The following is a 21,658-nucleotide window of genomic DNA, read 5'->3' as shown; positions in this document are numbered from 1 at the left end:
TGCACAAGCTAACTGTGGAGTCTCAGCCGCCGGAAATTACAAACGAACAAAGCCCAGCACGGTTAAGGAGTACAGACACTGTGGATGCCTATCCAGCAGGTGCCTGTGGCTGAAATAAGAGAGTCACTTGTACCACTCCTTCCCCGTGACCAGCGTTTCTCAGTGTGAGGTCCCCAGGCCAGCAACTCAGCATCATCGGGGAGCTTGGTTTAAAAATGCTCATTCTCAGGCCTCTTCCTGGACCTGCTAAATCAGAAACTTGTCTGTGTTGTCACAAGCCCTCCTCGGGGATTCTGATGCGTGCTCAGGTTTGAGAACGACACATTCATGAGATACAACTGGCCTCCCCACGTACACAGGAAATGACCGACCTTCCCAGAGATCTCGTCCTTGCCGCCCTAGGGCATCTATGGAACAGGCTACCTGCTCCCCCGTGCACCGAGGACGGGAGCTACTGGCATGTTCCAGCCTCGGGAAAATAAGGAAAACCGTGCATTACTTTCCTGTGTCCTTGACTGAGTCCACAAAGCCCACATGAATTGTCCACAGTTCATCTACTAAGCCACTCGGGTCCAGCTGCACCCACTTCCCGAAACTGATTTCTGTATCAATAAAGAAAACCTAAGTCATGCTGTGCTGACAAATGACCAGCAAACCATCCTCCTGTGACAGGATAAAGGTGTATTCGTGCTCCTGACAGCCCTGGAATGTAGGCTGGCAAGGACACTGCTCCACGCAGTCACTCGGGGACCCAGGCGGGTGCTAAGGCCGTCTCAACACTTGCTTCCATGAACAAGATGGGAGAAGGGGACACAGCGGCAGACTGGCTTTTCAAGCTCCCGCCTGGAACGGACACATCACTTTCCACTGCCAACGCAATCACATGGCCACGCCTGACTTCATAAGTAGGTAGGGAGTACCCGGAAAAAGAACAGGAACATCTGAGAACAGCCCACACGATTACTATCCAAGGTTATGAGTGGGCCACAACACCCTCCGTGTGCAAAGCTGTGTATTAACGCTAAAGAAATGGTGGCACCCAATGTTTCCAGTTTCAGGTTCACTATCATTTTATTCCTGCCTACTTTTTTTTTTTTTTAAGTAAGCTCTATGCCCAACGTGGGGCTCAAACTCATGACCCTGAGATCAAGAGTCTCATGCTTTACCGACTGAGCCAGCCAGGCGCCCCTGTTCCTGTTCACCTTCAAATCTACAAAACCTATACCCTCCCCACCGAAGATCTTTTTTGTTCAAACTTTTCAAATTAAAAAAAAAAATTTTTTTTTTTTTTTGAGACAGAGGGCACATGCGTGAGTAAGGGTTAGAAGCAGAGGGAGAAAGAAAGAGAATCGTAAGCAGGCTCCTTGCTCAGCACAAAGCCTGACCTGGGGCTCAATCTCAGGACTCTGAGATTCACGACCCGAGCAGAAATCAAGAGTCAGATGCTTAAATGACTGAGCCACCCAGGGCGCCCTCACATTTTTTTAAATTAAAAAAAAAAAAATTGAAGTTAATATACACACACATAAAGGGCACAAATTGTGAGTATACGGCCTTTTGAATTATCATAAAGGGAACATAAGAGTGTAGCTACCTCCAGGCTAAGAAGCAAACCATTCCTAGGGGTTCGCCAACCCCTCGCAGGCTCCCTCCCGGAATTCTCTTCGCTCCCCAGCAGTAACACTCTCCTGACTTTCAACGCCACTCCAAGGATGTTTTTACCCTTATTCATTCAACTAGTATTGGTCCCAGCAGCAGGTGTCACACACCCAGGCACGAAAGCTGAACTCAGGGAGCTCCCTTTTGGAAGACTGGCTTTTCTGGAGGGTGCCACATGTCAGATAGGATTGAGGGACCCATCTAATTAGTGACTACTCTCTACGCTATCTGTTCGAGCACATCGTTTCATAGCAGAGCAGACAGATCAGAGCCAGAATCTCTCTGCTGCCCGACGCGTGAGAAATCTGTGGCCGCCCGGCTGGCCCTTGGTGTGGAGCTGCCTGACAAGTCTGGTGGCAAAGCAGCTGCTACCTGCCTATGCTCAGGGCCCTCCCTCTCCACCACAGAGCCTCACCCCTGCAGGTGGTTCCAGTGCTGGGCAAACTGGATCTTTCTGGGTTGGGGGCAGGGAACATGTATAAAACCTGTTTGGGCTCAAATACAAGACTGGCATTTGGTCTTCAGATTATTTCTTATGCAACTTCCATGACCTGAAAAGGAGGGATATAGTTCCCATCCTCGTGCCTACTAAATCATCAGAAGGTCGTCATGGAGAGGCACTGGGCAGCTGGTTTTCTAAAATGCCAGCTCCTGCCCCCTAAATGTCCTCACAATCAGACATATCCATACCAGCACACACCCAGAAAACATGGTATTTTGTTTTCTAGCTTCTCTGCAAAACCCTTGCGGGAATTTAGGCCGGGTATCTCAGGGACACCACTGCAAGTGCGACTTCCACCTTTCACGCTCCAAGAGCTGAGTGTGACTTCCCAGTCCTGCACTCCAGGAAACAGCCAGTGACTTTGGCGGGGAGGGAGTCTGAGTGTGTGCAGTCCTGGAACAGGGTGGCCACTGGCTCAGCCACATCCTTTTGTGGGAATCATCTTCAGCAGAACGGACTGAAAATACATTTTTATGATCGGCTGGCTTCTAAATTACAGCCATGCTAAGTAACAACAGAGTAAACATATGATTAGTAATTTCCTTATGGCAGAAAGTAGAATAGTCTCTGGCTCAGGCCCAGGGCCTAAAAAGAATTTTCTTTCAGTAGAAAAGAAAACAGAACGCTCTCTTTATTCCAAAGCCAAAGCAATGGGTCGCGGCCTTCTTCTTGCGCAGAAACGGTACTGCTTCTCCAGGAGGAGGGGAAGGGAAAGATGGTCTTAGGAAAATTCTGCAGAGCCGTCGGCCTGCTCAATTGCTGTCCCTCACCTACTGGGCCACCCCCCCTGCACCACGGCAGCCGTGGCTCCTGGCCTTCTAGAAACGACAGCTCTAGAGTTTCAGAAATGCCGCCAAACAGACAAACATCACGCAGGGGCTATGTCGGCTCCTTATACATCAAAGATGAAAGATGAGGCATCATGTTTCTTGTTTTGTTCCAGCTCTCTCCACCCTAACTTGTTTGGGAAAGAACTATGGGTGCCGCATACTTTGGGAGCAAAACCATTCTCTGCGTGGACCAGAGGCCACACTGAGAAACACCGGGGATGCTGCTCCTTGGGGTGGGGCCCACAACCGGCACTTCCCCCCCAGCTCCCGCCATCAGTTTTGAAGCGTGCAGTGAAGGCAGAAGTGCCTGCAGAAGCATCATGAAAATCACACTCTCTCCGCTTGCAGCCGGCTCCCCGCAGAAAAGATCCCATTGGGACAGGATCCCATCTGCGAGGGTTAGCATGTTATCACCAGTATTTAAGGGTCACAAAAGGCGGGGTAAGACTGTTCCCCTTAGAGTACAGGCAACATACAAGAGCCCAACACTTGGTTTATCGGGGGGACTCGTCTAGATAGCACGCTCCTGGCACCCTGCTCTCCCCACCAGGCCTCCCATCATGTCCCAACGCCAGCAGGACGAGTCCTGTTTCACTTTCTTAACGTTACAGTCTCAAAGTTCCCACTGCTCTATTCCTTCTGTCTGGGGGAGGATGCCGGCCTTTGGCTTCTAATTTTCCAGGGCAAGGTCGAAAAAAGAGGCTGCCTGTCACTGAGAGGTTCAGGCTTCTCTTCACATCAGGCAGAAAACAGAATCAGGAGTCTCCAGCCCATGCCGGCCTCACTAGGGGGGGCCTGCCTGAGTGTCCTGCCACAAATCCCTTTATGGACTCGCGCCTCAGTAAGCTGTAGGTGAACCAACGGGGAGAATCAGGCTGGTTTATATAATGTGCCAAGAGCCCAATAAAACACCTTCTGAGTGCCCAGTGTTAGCAGTGTCAACAAGGCCTACGCATACCCAGGAGCTAGATACGGACTGAATGAGACCTCACTGCATGAGAAAATCGCTCGTTCGGTTTTGTAAAATTTAGCATAAGAAATCTGAAATGGAGCACAAAGGTGTAGGAATTCATTTTTCCGTGTACCGACAACACGAAGGCCTTCCTTTTCAAACAGAACAAAACTTCCAGGACCTCAAACCACCTGAGATATAGCCGCTCCACAGGCATGCGATGCCATTAAGGGGGCAGAAAACTCACAGACCTACTTTGCTTTGAACACCAATGCTCTTCTGCCTTAATTGATTGTGCTAGTTCAGGTCTGAAGGAGCCCGAAAGACTGCATGAACTGAAATTTAGCCCCGACCCCAGAGCTGGCGAATCTGTCCCGGGACGGACAAAGGTGCTCATGCCCCCAGGTAGCTGTGATCTCACTTTCATGGTTCAAGGGAGAGGACAGCCCTTCTGTCCCAGATGTCCTGCCATGGGCCTGGGCCTGGCCCTGGGTGGGGGGAAGGGGGGGCGCGCATCTCTTACCGCCCCAAGTTGGCCTCAATTTCGAGCGCCGCTTTGCACAGCTCCTCTGAGTTCTTCTCTAAACAACGCATTCCTCCCAGCCCATGAAACAGGCAGTCCAGGCCAGGCACTGTGATACACACCTGCTGGAAAATCTGTCCTCTGGTCTCTTTCTTGAGCTCAGCAATGCATAAACAGATGAGGAAGGAAAGAGGAACAGAGAAGAGTGTGAGAAAAGCCTCTGTGATATTTCTCCCGTGCACCTGGCTTCCGCACACAGCCTGGGTTAAAATTCACCACCAGTGACGGTGCCCAAACACCTCATTTGGATTTTGGCCGCCATGCTTCTTCGTTTTAATGGGATGGACTCAGTCCCTTGTAAAAGGGACTGCAAGGCAGGTGCCGTCACCCAGCAGCTGCACCCAAAATGAGGACCTGGGAACAGCTCACTCATTGTCTCCCCTTGGAGATTACCTGTCTGATGAGCTGCTTGCCTAATAACGTCTTAAATTCCTGACGCCTGACGGGCAACCTGAGTACCGGGCACAGCTGTGTGAACAGAGTTGCGCTCTCCTCTTGGCCAAGTGCAAGACCAGCGGGCCGGCTCTCCCCGCCCGCGCAGTCCATCAGCCTGGGCTTCCAGGGCCGTAAGTCAACAGGGTCGTGCAGACAGCTGTCAGAGACAGAGCGGGGACACGCAGAAGAGCTTAATGAAATTTTATTTGGAAAATATGGCAAGAGTCTAAGGCACTTCAAACATTTAAATACATATAAGACCAAAGTAAATGTGACATGGTAGAAAGGAATCCATAAATACGTGAAGAACTACACTGTGTTTCCCTAGAGGCAAAAATAAATCGCCAATTCCTCTAACGAGATCCAACCTTTGCCATTAGACGCAGACTTGGGTGATGATTAATAAAAACATGGTAACGTTACGTGTAGTTCTTCATGTCTCAATGACTATGGAATATAAAAGTTGAAAATACTGTGTCAATTTCTTATATAGATACCTTTTATATAAAAAGTCATATAATACACCCACCTAAATTAACCCAACTGAAAAGACTTCCTTTCGTAAATTTTCTGCTTTTCGAGAGTTCCGTTTTTGATTTTTAAACCAGAAACCTACCAGACCAGGCCTAAGGTCTGATGATCAGTCATTCAACTGCCCTACTTTAGAAGAGTGAACACACACACACACACACACACACACACACACACACACACCAACAAGACCATCCTGGAATGCAATCTTCAGAGAGCTTCCCAATGGCTCCACAGTAAGTCAATATAAATACTTGTGGAACATTTTTAAAAACGCCAAGCCAGTAAGAAGCTGACGCTTCCGGGCAGCGGCAAGGGGAGGAGAGAAGGAACGGACGTGGCCCGCTCAGGTCAGGTTACAATATCCTACGACTGTACATAACGGAGCAGAGACTCGACAGCAACAGAGCCGGGGGTAAGCACGCCCGACGCAGAGGGAAGATGGCCAGGAGGGAGGCGACGTGTGCCCGGCGGCCAGCTCCTGCTGGCTCGGCTTCCACTGCGCAGCTGCAGGCTCAGCCCTCCCGTTCTGTGTGCTGGTGAGCTCAGGCACGATACGTATACATTCAGTATCTGTCACCCCAACAGGAACAAGTAGCAGCTTAATGGTGGCGTGTACATGGACAGCTATTTGCATATAATCAATCAAATGAACTTCGGTGGGTGGGACCAGGAGATGTCTTCCTTCCAAGCCTAGGGGTGCCCTAGAGACCGGGAGAGGAGAAAAAAATGGGGGGTTAATAAGTGACCTCAGGCCGAGGTGTCCTCTGTGACACGGGAACTCTGTCCAGCACAGCTGACAACCACCTGTGTGTGGGTGTGCGGACGGCTGGACCGCGGAATAGAGACCCATTAGCACCAGCTGTTCTGGAGACAGCTGGGCTCGGCAGTGCCACATCCGGCCATCCTGGGACGTCAACATCCTGCTAAGGGCGGACTCTCGAACCACAGGTTGCTGCTCACCGTCTGCTTTAGGAAAAATGTCAGGAATGTAGTAGTATGTACTCGTGGGTGCACCAGGTGCCCTCTGGATAATTCTGCCCAGAATGAACCCCTTCACGTGAGGGTGTCAGAGCGTCTGTCTCCCCAGGACAGGCAGAGGCCCAGCCTCTGCTGTGCTCACCGTCAGGAGTCCTGGCTGTCTGGGGCGGGGGCAAAAATCATGAACCTTTCAGTTCCAGACTAAAAGTCCCAGTTTCAGAATCCTCAGAAAACCTGCGTCTCTTGTTAGCTCCCTGAAGAAGGGGGCCCACTGGGCTGGTGGACTTGAGCCTGTTCACAAACGCCAAATGCACAACACTGACCGGAGACTGGGCCTTGGCGAAGTTGACGTGGGCGTACAGAAGAACCGCGATGTCCTTGTGTCCCGCCTCCAGGGCTATCGAGAGTGCGGTGCTGCCGTCCTAAAGATCACACGGAAAAGAACAAGCCAGGGTGGGTTCCTCAAACTTCTAGACAACCGAAAGGACGCAAAACAAATACTCTCCAAGAATTGTTAAGGTTCCCCAAATCTGTTCAGTCCTTCAGGAGACTGTTCTGGACCTCTGTGCATGAAGCCCGAGGACTGCAATGAGGCACCCCCCCCGCCCCCCGCCCCAGTGGAGTCACAGTCCGAGCACAGTCACCTCATCCCTGCTGCGCCTCCCAGTGGTTAGTGTGTTGGCACGCGCCCCACGCACCCTCAACAAGGGCGGGCTGCCCGGAAGGACTCACCCCACTACTCTTCCCACCAGCTAGGGGCAGTAGGAGGCGATGGGGGAGAAACCTGAATGTCTGTGTTTATCTTTACAGCGAGCAGGCAGTACCACAGCGTATGATCTGACACCCTGCCACTTGCTGACGATCTTTTAACATTGCCCTTGGGGAGGGAGCCGACCCTCCAGCCCTAAGCGCCCCCATCGGCTGCCGCAAACACCATCCACGCACAGTCACTGCATCCTGCTGCCTTCAGAAAGGCATTTTAGGAAAATCTGAGAGGAAACACTAAATATGGGGCAGTCAAAGGGTCCAGTTCGGTGTTCGGCTTCCATGAACTCGCAGGGCTTTGTTGCGTGTCAAGGAGGGACAAGGCGAAACCCAGCACCATTTATTCTGTCTGCTCTTGGAATTAGGATGCCCTTCTGGTCACCAGCAGCAGGAAACAATGCTCGTGCGGTCGGCATCTTATAGTCCTTCCCTCCCACCAGAATTCTCGGAGCTACCTTCCCTCCCACTTCTCTCCTCCTTCCTTCCTCCCTCCTTCCTGAGGTGACCAGCATTTCTGGAAGCCACTGTGGCTCTGGGACCTCTTATTACTATATCGACTGGCTGTTTTTTGCTGAGAGCGGAAGTAAAAGCAAGCAAACAAAAATCAAGACACACGCAACACACACTGCTCTCGAGGAAGGGTAAGGCTCTCCCTCTGCTCCCGCTGAAGTTAAGGGCATGTGGGACAGGTGCAGCTTCTTCACCCCCAGAGAGGAGCGTGCCAGGCAGAAGCCTGCCGGCGGCCCCTCGGTCCTTGGTACTAGTCAATGCCTGCACTGGTTTGCTTTTCCTGCTGCCTTGGCCCCCCCCGGGATCTGACGCTTAGTGCAAAATAGGATATTTTCCTTCCAACTTTTTAGTGCTTTGGGCTGAAGAAAGCTCTGGGCCAAACCTGTGCTCAATGGAGATGAGCTTTCCAAAGCAGAACCAACCCAGTCTGACCTCTGTGACCTTTGCACTTTGAACCATGGCACCACCCAAATATTAGTTCCTGTGCCTTCACCTACTGGTACTCTTCCCCTTCGGCCTGGAGACATCCAGAGGCAGCAGCTTTCCTTACAGTGTTTCCCAGGCTAGGGGTTATCTGGCACAGGGACAGCTTTGGAACCGGGAGAGCAAATCGGGGTTACGATGATGGAAAAGCCAGAGCAGGAGCGGGGAGATGTGCTCGAAGGAGCCGGACGGTCTGGAGGGCCGAGCTGGTGAGACGCACGAGTGATTCCCTCTGAGGGGCCCCGTTTCGGGGGTGGGAAAGTGCTTCGCTGTGGTGACAGCTGGCTCCAGCCATCTAGTAGTTCCGGCCTGGAACAACTAGCAGTCCAGCTTTCCCAGGACCCGCAAGATGTCCACGCTCAAACTGCTCTGTGCTGTCAGTCTGCGCCTCCCCTTCCGCGGCCTGGCTCTCGGACCGGCTCCTCACCCTCCTCCCGTAACGAGTGTGCGCGGGGCCCGATCTTCCTGCCTTTGGTTCTAGCTACCGGGAGAGTGAGTTTGCACATAGGACACGCGGCCGTGCGGGGCGGGGAAGCGCGGTGGCCGGGACCATAACACAAAACCCCAACGAGCAGCACGGAGGATGTGCCCTTTCCCCCTGCCAAGGGGCACGGGCAGAGCTCCCGCCCCGCGGCCCCCTGCACACCCCGCGCAGGCCGCGTCCGCTCCTTACGTTGTCCTCCAGGTGGCCGTTGCAGCCGGGCTGGGCCAGCAGCAGCTTGACGATCTCCACGTGCCCGTGCTCGCTGGCACACATGAGGGCCGTGGAGCCCTCGTCGTCCTGGATGTTGACGTCAGCGCCGCAGGCCAGCAGGCCCCTCACCATGTCGATCCGCCCGTGGCTGACTGCCAGCATGAGGGCCGTCTGTCCCGCCTGTGGGGAGAAACGCATCAGCAGCACAGCCGAGACCGGCCGGGAGGGCGGCCTGCACTGGGCGGGGGGGGCAAGCGGGGGGCCGGCGTGATGACAGAGGGAACAAAGCAGATGTGGAATTAACCTGGGGCTGGGCGGTGGCAGGAGAAGCAGCTTCCTGTTCTGAGCCAGGAGCTAATGTGTCAGTGTAATGTGTCAGGGCTCCCCCATCGCTGGGAGGGTCTGTCTCCTTACAGCTAGGAGCCGGGAAGTTCAAAGGTGCTTAGAGGTCCAACCAGACCAGGGCCACTGTGTGCCCAGCGTGAAGACACTACACCACGGAGACAGTCAGGAAGCAGCCACTGCCAGGCAGATGGCGGGGACTCCCCGGCACTCAGAGGGGGGCCGACCTATAGGGCACGCGCACCCTGCCCCACACAGAGGTGGGGTGCAAAGCCACAGAGGGGGACGCCCGCGATGTGACACTGAAGCCGGTACTCCACTGGCATGTCTGGTCATCAGGGGCAGCCGGGCAGCCACATGGATGTGGGGCTGGGCCATGGAGCACAGGCTCGGTGATGACTCTGCGGCTGGGCTGGGTGCGGGTCGGAGCTGTGTGAGCGCGGACCCAGGAGACAAGTGCGCTCACCTGGCTGGCTTTGGCGTTCACATCCCCGCAGCCGAAGAGTTCCTCTACGACGCGCATGTCCTTCTCGGCTTCCACCGCGGCCAGGGCTGCCAGCATGATGGGGGTGTAGCCCGCTTTGTTCTGGTGATCCACGTTACACACGTCTGCAAAGACACGAGTCTTGTCAGGGAGAAGCCTTCGACAGCAACGCTTCTCCCCAGGGACCAAAGGAACAGGGTTGGGAGGAGACCATTGAACCGGCCTCCGGTGCTCCAAGTCACCCTGTGACAGACGTTTTCATACTCAATGAAAGAAAAGAGGTTTTCTGGTCTTGTGTGAGGCCAAAAGCAGAAGTGAGAGTAAGCCTTCAGAGCACCCTTGTTCGTAGCCGGTGGCTGGACAGTAACAGCTTGGAGGGCTGGGGCTTGTTTGAAGTAATGGTGAATTTGAAGAGTCCACAGAATGTGGGATGTGGACGTTCATCTGTGTTTGGGGGATCATGACTGTGGAACAAAGGAGGCAGGGAGAGCTACAAATATGAAGGCTTTGTAAAGGCTTGCATAGAGAGCACTGACTATGGCATCACCCACTCAGAGATCACTCATTCTGAGACCGAGTTTGCTCCTCTGACTTGCGTGGGGCCCTTGGAAGCCAAATTCCAATCCCATGACCCCTAGCTAGCTGTTCTCGGCACTGCGGTCTGGGAGCAAATGCAGTGAGAAACTGCCAGGGACTAACAGACACAACAGACCAGACCTTTTCTATTCCTCTAATTCTTTAAGGAGGCATCAACGATTCTTTTTAAATTCCTTTAGCACTTTCTAATACAATAAAAGGAATGGACAGTGCAGGAAAGAAGCTTTCATGCATGACCAAATAGAGTTAAAATGTTCACAATATTTCTATCATAAGGAGTGAGAAGAGAAAGTACCATGAAGACTTGTCTTAAGCTCAAAAATAATTGCATAGCAGGGATGTGATGGCATTTACACACAGAGCGTGTTTTTTTAATGTAGAAAAGGAGAAAGAAACAGCTGTGTGATAGAGAAGCACGTGAGCCAACAAGCTCTGTGAGGCTCCCCATCATCCGTGATGTTCGGGTGTTCAGAGACGTGCCGTATGGAGCCCCAGTCTCAGCCTGTAACGGTGGGAAGCAGTGGGTCAAGTATATCTAGTACGGTGATTAACCAAAGCCACCCAACCGCGGAAGTGAAATAATTTACTAAAATATCATATCCACACAAATTTTCCAAGGGTAGATTAAATTGTTACTTTCGAGAGTAATCTGAAATCCTGTTTTCGGCTCCACTGGATATTACCCACTTCTCCGTTTAAACAACAACATGGGCTGACAGTACCACCAGCTCTGTTTATAGTCTGGAAAGTCTAAAGGGAAGGAGGCCTGGAATTCCTTCCACTAAGATGGAAGCAGTTTTAGCCTAACATAGCCCCATATGCCGGGAATAAGCAAACTTAGAAAAGGGGATACATCTGCTTGGTTACTTCCCTGCCTTAATCTAATTTCCCCAAAATGGAGTAGAAGAAATTAGAGAGTTGGATCAAGAAGCAGTAGGGGGAAGCTGGACAATTTTATTGCATATGCTAAATCAAATGTTCACATCGTGTTCTTGCTAATTTAAGACTGAGGTATTATAAATTCTGTATCAGTCACTTACTAGAAGTAAAAATATGTATTTTGAAAATAAATCAGAAGACTTGGGGATTGTATGTACCACTGGGCTATTATATTTGAACAAAAAGTTGGAAGTTTGCTATTTTCCAAGGGGACCCTTCTGTGTAGCACACCCTCACTTCGTGTATAATACAGGCTGTGGCTGTATTCTGGGATGGGATATTCCCATTATAAACAAGAATTTCCACTGCTCTCGTTACTAGGGCTCAGGTGTAAGAATAACACTGTCTTCACTCTATGCTGAGTCCCCAGTAACAGGGTGTATTTTGGTGGGAATGGTCACGATTCTACTACAATCTGTCATGGTGGCCTTGAGTGGTCTGCATCTCAGCTAGCGCACACCTGTGCAAGGCCGCTGGATGGGGTCATGGAGTAAAGGCAAAAGGAGCAGCCTGCAAGCTGACGCTGGTCCCCTGAGCCGCGATCTGTCTCCTGAGAGCGCACCCGCCCCGCCTGAGCGATTCAGCTCAGGAGGGACCCTGAGTCACGCTCATCACCGGGGAGACTCCCTGCCTGAACACAGCTGAACTGCAGCAAGAATATCCCCAAAACCTCCTTTCGAAATGGATCTGGAGTCCGTGTCACCCAGCTCTGTTCGAAGTTCCAGCCTCCCACCAGCGACTCGAGACGAGCGTCCTTGCCACACCTCGTGGAAAGGCAGTGGGAGAGGGTGGGGGGGGACCCAGACCGAGCAGTGGGTCACCCTGCTTCTGGGAGGTGAGGCGCCCCCGCGCGCGGTCAGGGAAGAGACCAGGGCGGCGTACGCACCGGCGTCCAAGAGCAGCTTCACGATCTCGAAGTTGGAGTGGGACACGCTGTAGTGGAGGGCCGTGTTGCCGTTGCCGTCGGCCATGTTGATGACGTGCCGGAGAACGTCCGGGGAGATGGCCTCGAACGCCGCTATGTAGTCCCCCACCATGGCCGGACTGGCCGACTTCTGACTGGACACGCGGAACCACTCGTGCTGCAGGGTGTTCAGGCAGAACCGCTGCCAAAACACCGGAAGGTGGCCATTAGTTCTTCTATTTATAGCCCTCCCCGAGACCCAGCTGAAAGCCCGAGAAACGAGGCCTTTTATAGGCAGAGCGTACGCAGCTAGAACCGGCTCTCAGAGAACAACTCATGCAACCCGGGGCCCGAAAAGGAGCCTCAGACTCCAAACGGGAGCATCCCTCCTGACTTCCAACCACAGACACATTCTAACTTCTGGAAATGAGGCCACGCAGCACTGCGCAGGGGCTGTCCCGGCAAGGGTCCGACCCTGTCTCTGCTACTTGTGAGCTGTACTCTCCTGGGGAAGATACTTATTCCCTGCCTCAGTTTACTCATCTGCAAAACGAGGGTAATAGAAATACCTTTTCCCCACAGTGCTTGTGATGAGGACAAATGGAGCAATACACATAAAAACACGTAGGCCTGGCTCCGTTGAGTCTTGAACGATTAATATTATGTAATTATGCCGGCCCTGCACATGATTTTCAGGGTAATCAGGACAGAAGAAATTCCTTCACCCACACTGAATTCTGCTGCTTTCTTCCTATCCAGACCACCCTTAATTGCTTCAACATCCGCACAGCACTGGGCTGAAAGCCCACGAGGGTGTGACCAATCCAGTTCCCACTCCAATCCCAAAGACAAACGTTCAACCATGGAAAGGGATTAAAAAGCGGGTTCAAAACAAATTACGTTTCTCATTAGGACCGCCTGCATCTGATCATGAGCCCCGTGCATGCCTTCCCTCAGGCTGTGGACACATGAACATGGGGCTTATTTCATGAGCAAGCAAGTCAAAGCCGGACCCTGTGAAGTTCAAGGCAGACTACGCATGACCACTGCTGGTGATGGGAAGAGCCAGAACACTTTTTCCACGAGCCCTTTTTACATGAGTTTACCGTTCACCTGTCCTTTGCTTACTCTTGAAAGGTTTAGAGATACATCAAAGAAAGATGGAAAGCTTATGTCAACAGCACCAGAACTCAGGAGGTCCCCTTCCTACAGAGAAGTGGGAGCTGGAATTGCACTGGCTTCTGTAGCTTTATCATCCTGCCACTGATGATTCAGTTTTAGCCCGTTCAATCATATTTTGCGTCACTTGATGGAAAGGGTCCTAGGTGGGGAAGAACTTCATCTAATGTTTTCTTTTCTTCTGCTCACTCTTCTGCATGTTCAAATTTCATTCCTCTGGAGTTCATCCTCACGCAGAGAGATGGAAACTTGTGTCGTTTGGGTGTTGAATTCTGTTACTGCTGCGAATGTGGTGACCTGTTCTGGTTATTGGCCCCGGCACTGTGGCTGTTCATGTGTCTACCACATTTCACGGCACAATTCCTTAAACACTTTTTCACTAAATGAGTTCAATTTAACCAAGAAGGAACTGACCACGGAGTGTGTGCGGGACAATATGCTTGGCAATCTGGGGCCAGAAAAATCAACAATCCTCTCTGAAGACCACATGACCCCGTATTTTGAGAATGGTCATAGAAAAGGTATACTACAGCTCTAAGATCTAGGGTCCAGAGGCACCAGTTTCAAGTTCAGGTTAAACCTCATGGGAAATATTAACACTGCAGTGACATTTCATGGTTTTGCTCTCCATGACTGAGGTGTAGACGGAAATTTAGTTCAACTGATGGAATTCTGTGTCCAACCCCGCCCCAGGCCAGGGATTTTATTTAGTGTTTTCTTCTATAAACACCAACGCCATGTGCCTTTTTCGTGTGCTGATTCAATGTCAAGACACAGCTGGCTCCGAGAAATTTAAGTTTCTGTAGCAACAGAAACAAATATGAGACGCAACCATTATTTTAAAAAAGGAAGCCATATGATAAGGTGATGTGATTCAGAGAGGATAAATAAAACATGGATCAGGACTCCAGAGGTATCACTTAGCCCCAGTACTAACTAGTAGCTAGTTAACGAACTCTGGTCAAGACTCCGAATCTTCAGGGCCTCAGTTAAAATAGAACAGGTCAGGAGAGACTGTCCTCACAGGCACGCACGCGCCTCTCACGCCTGTGACAGCTGCTACCAGTCCTTCCTCTGACTGTGCGTGTCGTCCACGAGGAAAACTGTGCCTTTCCGGGACAAGGTAATCCCTGAAATCCCTTCTAGTTCTAACATTTTGGTTCCATCACTCTATAATCTTGTGAGACTTTTAAACCAACCTTCTCACTCGCTGCTGACTTCTGTTACGCGGCAGAAAACTTCACGTTGATGACATGCAAAGATTCAAACGCCTATTTTGTCTAACGGAACGTGAGAACCTACATTTTCTCAACGCACCGAAGAGAACTGTCACCCGGAGGGCGGGTCTGACCTAGGAGAGAAGCCGCGCCTCAAAACTTCAACCAGGGAGGGAGCGACGAACTTCACCATGGTGTCCGATTCACCATCGCCACAGAAACACTCCTCTGTCCTGTGCCGTGTCCTTCATGCTCCCAAAGCAGCCACCAGCGTCCCTGCTGGGTGCTTCCAAGTCTCTCAAACTGGGCGAGGATGACAAGTGCAGTGACTCCGAAGTTTAAAAATAGTGGCCGCCTGCATTCCACACGAGAACATAATATGCACTTTCATAGTTGAAAGGAATGCTGACCTCGGCCCAGATAGGTTGCTTTTTGAAAAACCATATGCCAACTTAAAAAAAAAAAAAAAAATCTGGTGACTCTTCTCCCTGGATCACAAGGTTCTGTGAGCGGAAGCAGAATGTGTCGAAACCTGACGATTGACTGCAATTAGCCCTCCCTCCCGCGGGCAAATATATGCCTCACGGAGGCCTCATCTCCGAGAAAAGTACAGGGTGGGGATGTCTGCTGCTGGGCCCGAGGGAAACGTTCACGGTGTGAGCAGGGCAGCGTGAGGCTCACTCTGCTTACACGAACTAGAAATAGTTCAGGGGCAAAGCACGTGGGCAACAAAAGCTCAGGGGCAGGCTAGACACCTTCACTCTGGTGTCCACTCGGGCACTTTGGACAGACTGGGGACAATGTCTGTAGGGCAGACTCACCATATCCTTGCTGGTCAAAGCTTTGGGGTCATTTATATTATTTTTCAGTAAGTTGCATGCAGACAACATCTTTTCACTTAATTCATACCTACGACAAGATAAAAGACAGAGAGTTCATGACTGGCCACCAAAGGAAAGGCATTTTTATTGCAAACTCTACACCCCTTTAAAAGACAAGAGGCCCCCGAGGGGACTTCACAGCAGGTTCAGATCGTGCAAGATGCTCTCCTGGAGGTCAAGCGGGCTTCCCTAGGCGTCTGAGGATGTACAGAGCCAATGTCTCCAGCCAGAGCTCAGGCCTTTCTATATGGGCAGCTTTCAGCCTCACCTGTTTGGCCCTTATGACACTAAGGAATAACATTTGGAACTTTTTTACTCCCTTTATTTTAAGTTCTTAAAAATATTTTTACTCTTATGGGTGTGAAGAGGTCGGAATTACCACGTATCCAATACACTGACCAGTAAACCACACATCTGAACTCAGAAAGTGTTTAAACCCCATAAAAATCTAAACTGAAAAATCAGATGATGTATGCTTAATAAAGGATAGCTCAATAGAGCTGTTAAAAAAAAAAAAACCACAAAAAAACCTAGATGACAAGAACCTGAGCCATGTCAAAATACTTGGGACTATAAACTAGAAACACTTACCTCGTGTTAACGCAGTTAAACTTTCATTTGCAAAATTAAAGTTTTCTGAAATGTTCTATTTATACTCCACACAGTGAAAAACCGTCTTGAAATTTCCATCTGTTCTATTCTCTGTTTTACAAAAGCACTGATTGCACATTTGCTAGCAGTCTTTAAAATCTGCTACATCGTTAGGTACGTGTTTCAGCCAACCAGAGTTGTTTACTGGGTATTTCAGGTGCTGTTTAGAAGACTCCCAAACCCATTCTTGTGGCGCTCCCTGTCACTCCATCATCCACAAAACGCAGACATGTGACTGATCACATCATCTTGGCAGTGAATGCAATCTTTGGCTGGGGCTAAAAAACTGCTCCTTTCACACACAGCGACCCTATAATAACAGTACTGACCCCTGTATCAAGATAAACGGCTAATGATAAAATCGGGAAAAGACATGTGCTGGCCACACAAAACTCTAACGTGCCTTTAAATAGAAGGTGGGTTGTTCAAACACTGGAAACTTCAGTGGCATGTAAGAGTTCTGTGGACGGTGACTCCACACGTAAAATAAGCCAGCAAATACATTTAAAGGAAGCAAAGGTGGCAGCCTGACCAGGCCCTTCTCTTTGTTACTCTCCGAGATCTAGGAGTTATCTCCCTCCGCACCTGTATTTATTAGCAACATGACATGACGGTCGTACCTCTGACGATGAAGTCTAGCTTTCCTCTGGGGATCGGAAAGACCCAACCAATAGTTAACAATGGCAAAATCTCCTCATCGGCCAGTTCTCTGGCCAAAGGCACATTCAACGTGGGAAGGGTTAGGGAGGGGAGGGGAGGGTACCACACCTCTCTCTGATTTCCACCTTCTCAGGTTCACATTCTGGAACCTGCATCTCATCTTCCACCCTGGCGGACTTGAAACCTTCAATATTAACGGCATGGTGCCCTTCCGCCACTCCCCGAGTGTCTTCATCCTCCTCTTCCTCCTCCTCTTCCTCAGGAGGATACTCAATGACATCACACTCGTCATCTGACTCGGAGGAAGAGCTTTCATCCGAGCTGGAATCATCACTTGAGGTTGTTTCATACCTAGGTGGCAATTGGGAGTTCAGGAGATGCAAGGTGTGCCCAGAAAGACCCTGACAGAAACTCTTATGCAGGGAAAGCGGCTAACTGACTCCAGACATCTGACCAGTGGTTTTAGACCCTGCATTTAGAAGTTCAAAGTAAGGTCTATTTAAAAATCTGGTGGTTTTGAATGGGTTCTGACTTAAAAGGGATAACTTGAGTTGCCAATTAGTATCATTATACTACTTGCAGAAAAAAAAATACGTATATACAGCACCTCTGGCTTAGGATAAATCAAAGGAAACTTACTTCAGGAAAGCCAGGTCTGCAGTGGTTCATTTTTTCTGTTCCCCCCCTTTTTTTTCCTTTTCCCTTACATTCTTCCTATTTTGCTCCCTTAATTGTCCCCGTGTCATGGTGAACAGATTATGGAAGTAACTGATAGTTCCTCTGACACACGTCCTCCAAAACGTCCTGGGCCACACTACCCAACTATTGACTTCAAAGATTCAGAAAATAGGCCCCATTAACTTAAATCTTTATATAATGCTTTGCTACAAATATTATCTCGACTAGCTGCATTATTGCTTTCTTGTCGAGGCCGAGGCCATATACGGATTAATAGATTAGCTCCTCTGATTCAATTCTAGGATGACAAACAGGCTTCATTATTTATCTGGCCCAAAGAGAAGGAATAAACAGCTATTTAACATTCTACTTAGGAAGGAAAGAATGGAAGGCACAGCTGGATCAGTGGCCAAGTGAAAGGCCCTACAATTTTGTATGTAAGCATGGAGAGCTAAGCAAAACAGCCCATTCTGAAGGAGCGGATGGCCATCACCAGCCCATGGAGTGATGCTCTTGCCTCTTTCTGTTTGGTTTTGAGTCTGATACAGGGGAAAACAAGTTGTCCAACACCGCAGGACACCTGCCGCCTGCTGCTTCTGTTGAAGGCTACTGTTTTCGGACCAGAGGTGGGAAGGTGTAAATCGCTCAGTGTCACCAGGTGTCTTCTCAAGAGTGACATATCCTTAAAGACAGCAAGAAGAGGACAGGAGAGGAGCCCAAATGCACCTTTCTGAGGGGATCTTCCGTCACCAAGATGTGGCTGCAGCCCAGACTGGGCACCTTTAAATGGGACTTGAGGAGAGAAGAGGTGAAGGAGACAGACAGACCACGTACAGAGTGGCTGGCACCACCATCTTTCCTTACCCTCCGTTGATGCCAACAAACTGAAGATTCTTCTTTGTGCCATTTGAATCTTTGTTGCCATCTTTCTTCTTCATGATAGACTTCAGTGTGCTTTCACTGTTTGTACATACTGTGAAAAAGGGAATCGAGGTGAGCAAAATTAACACAACTCATATCCACACAAGTTAAGGGACCAAGAAATTTTTCTTCGTGTTCATTTTTTTCTTATTCATGTAAATTTAGATCTTGGCCCGTGCATATGAGATGCTTGCACAAAATCCACTGAAAAGATGTGTGCATGTAAAGGAAATAATCTGAAGTTCTTTAAATGGGGAAAAAACCACCATTAGTACTTCTAGACATAACAAAAGCAACGACAACTAGCATTTGTATCAGGCTTCACTGTTTATAAAGCAGTGTCGTATCTCATTCGGGCCTCAGAAACCACTTAGGCCCTAAAATAGGGATTATTATTGTTCTTTTCCTTCAGCTGAGATAATCTGGGAAAAAGTTATGCCTGCCAGACAGAAGGAATGAAATGCTATTTAAAATATTTCATAATTCACAAAATCAGATGCGTTTTCTTCGGGGGATGGCACACTCCTTTGTTTTGCAATCTTTTTAAAGATGTTCTAGGCCTACCTTCCTAACACTTCTTAGCTCAATGGTTTTTCCAGGTCAACCTATGAGGCAGTCTAACATTAGATTGGGGTGCCAGCAGCGCTGGTCCTAGAATCCCGAGGCCGAGCAGGGCTGAGTGAGGAAGGTTACCATAGAGGCCGGCGGCTATCTGGTCGTCCGTCAGGTTCACGGGGGGCAGCGTGCTTTCCTGAGAGGGGCAGGCGTCCTGGCTGCCGAAGGGTGTCCCTTCTGTGCTCCCCATTGCTTGTTCATGCCGGGAGGTCTGGATGTTGAACGGAGCTCCTGCTTGAAGGCCTCCACACTTACAGGTGTATTCCAAGCTACCGCCTGTCAGGAAGGAGACAGGTGTAGAAGCGTGTGATGTTAAGACCAAACGAAATGGGCAACACTGTTGTTGCTTTTTTTTTTTTTAATTTTTGCAACTCATCATTTTCTCAAGTGTTTTTCTCCCTCTGTTTTCTTTTTGCATTTTTGGCAGTACTGTGGAAGCCACCCAAACTCAAACCCCAAGGCCTTCTTGACCCTTAACCTTCCCTTCATCACCACATCCGGGTCTGCCCAGGCCGGTCCTTCCACCTCCCTCTCTTCCCCCTGCCCCAGCTGCTACTGCCCGGGTCGGCTCTGGTGGGGTGGGCAGCATAGCATCCTGACGGCCTCTCCCTTTACCACGGCCTCTCACACACTCTGCTGAAGAGCAAAACTCCACCCCTCAAATCCCATCAGCACTCTGGCTAAAACGAATCTGAGCAAAGCTAAAACACACTCCCCTCTGCTCAGGAAATGCAGCCCACGATGCTTGGCCACATACTCTAGACCACCCATAGCCTGACACATCTCATTACCTCTCCACCTTTATTTCCCACCACGCCTGGGGTCCCTTTTGAGGGGAGGGCTGCCTCCCAGTCACGAGATGCTGAGAGTGGATGTCCCTCATTTTCCTGACAGCTCGTCTTGGTAAACACTCCTCTACTGGGAACGCATCTTCCTCCCCACCTTCGCAGGGTCAAGCCCTCGGTCACCCTCTCTTTGAGCCTTCCCTGACCGAACTAAACATGACTTTCCTTTCTCTGACTCCCACAGTCCAGCTCTCAGACCCTCTTCCAGGATCTGTAAGACAAAAGATCTGGGACCGCCTAAGACTCCCTTCTAGTCTGTAAAAATTTTGAGGGCACGAAATTGTGCAAATCAACTTTCTCTCCTCACATCTACTAGACTGCTTTTGTGTATCCCAGGTACTTAATGTTTGTTCACTGACTCGAGCAGAAGAATCAGACCAATTCATTGCATATAATTAATGTATCTAGGAATACCACGGTATCTTTAATGTGGCTGCCATGGCAAGATGTTTACAATGTATGGTTAAACGAGAAAAGCAGATAATAAGATTCTACGTATGTGATCCTATCAGAAAAATATATAAAAGTTACCTGGAAGCTATGGAGATTTTTAACTTTTCTCTGTATTTGCCATTTTTTTGGAGTGAACATTAACTGTGTTCAAAATCACTTTAAAAAAATAAGAAAATTCTTTGACTAGCAAGTTGTTTCTAAGAATTTTATCTTAAGGATGTACAAAAAGATACAGAAGGATGTTCACTGTTTCCATGCATACAACAGTGGAAAGAGGCAGATACCACAGTATGCCAATAAGAAACCAGTGAAATTAGGTCTGGTGTATTTATACAAAGGAATTCTATGCAGTCATTTAAAATGTTGATGTAGGCAGACATTTTTAGCACAGAAAGATAAGCATAAAGTATTATTGAGTTTTAAAAATAGGTTATTAAATCGTTTGGAGAAAATAAACCTATTTTGGCAAATAATTATATTTATATGTATGCATACTAGAAAAGTCTAGAAGGATACACAACAAACCTGTTTAACACTGCTTTTCTAAGGCTAAAGAATTACAGGTGGCTATAATTTTTTCTTCTTCATTGTTGACTTCCTAAATTATGCATTATAAATGTGAATTACTAATACAAATAAATTTAAATCTACCCACAGTAATGTCCTATGATAAGGATTTGATCACAGCTTTCTCTTTTTTAAAGCTCTGAAATTGGTTAGATCCTCAGAAGAAAAGAAATTTAAATACTGATCGTATTTTGAGGCAATTAGGGGGAAAAAACAACCATGATAGATTCTGTAACTGTTCTCTTCAAACTCTACTGTTCATAGGAATCATCTGGGGATATTTGCTAAAATGCAGATTCCCAAGCACCTGTTGCCATAAAATCATTCCGTAGATCTGCGATGGGGCCCCAGTGGTGGGCGTCTCTGACATCCCCACTGATCACAAGACACTCTGATGCACGTGGCCCACTTTGGAAAGTGCTGGTTTAAAACAATGACGCTCTGATTAAAAAAACTGGAGGGAGGCAAAATGCTCACAGTGAGGCATTAGGGATCACCTAAATTTTAATTCTCATCTATCCAACCTAAGAATTGTGAATGCCAGGGAGGTTCGGTGACTTCATAGCTGGACCAGAACCCACATTTCCTAATTGTGTGAGCAGTACTCTGTCTGTGAATCAGTAGCACAAGTGCCCTCCTCTAGCTCTGCAGGCAAGGGCCTCCCAGGGGACTCCACAAATCCACTCCCTCCCTCAGCACACATGCAACACCGGGTATAACCCTCCAGATAATATTCGGTGCCCTTGGACCTGATGTGCTCCCCCAACAGCAAAAACGGAAGCTCTTTGAGCGCCTCTGAC

The 21,658-nt window shown here is 49.3% G+C and overlaps 1 protein-coding gene across 1 annotated transcript in view; it reads right to left on the bottom strand.

The window, feature by feature from the left end:
• Positions 1–5,147: 5,147 nt before the first annotated feature.
• KANK1 (KN motif and ankyrin repeat domains 1) overlaps positions 5,148–21,658 on the bottom strand; it is a 195,558-nt gene continuing 179,047 nt past the window's right edge. The window contains exons 6-14 of the mRNA XM_040620285.1: positions 19,072–19,269; positions 18,322–18,430; positions 16,888–17,130; positions 15,409–15,496; positions 12,174–12,393; positions 9,734–9,876; positions 8,905–9,105; positions 6,797–6,895; positions 5,148–6,196 (exon numbers count right to left, since the gene is read on the bottom strand). Coding sequence (XP_040476219.1) covers positions 6,134–6,196; positions 6,797–6,895; positions 8,905–9,105; positions 9,734–9,876; positions 12,174–12,393; positions 15,409–15,496; positions 16,888–17,130; positions 18,322–18,430; positions 19,072–19,269 — 1,364 coding nt within the window. The 3' untranslated portion in view covers positions 5,148–6,133. The remainder of the gene's footprint in view (positions 6,197–6,796; positions 6,896–8,904; positions 9,106–9,733; positions 9,877–12,173; positions 12,394–15,408; positions 15,497–16,887; positions 17,131–18,321; positions 18,431–19,071; positions 19,270–21,658) is intronic.

The sequence above is a fragment of the Ursus maritimus genome, unplaced genomic scaffold (assembly GCF_017311325.1).
Source record: "Ursus maritimus isolate PB19 unplaced genomic scaffold, ASM1731132v1 scaffold_34, whole genome shotgun sequence".
Taxonomy (NCBI): domain Eukaryota; kingdom Metazoa; phylum Chordata; class Mammalia; order Carnivora; family Ursidae; genus Ursus; species Ursus maritimus.
This window is presented reverse-complemented; position numbering and strand designations above follow the sequence as displayed.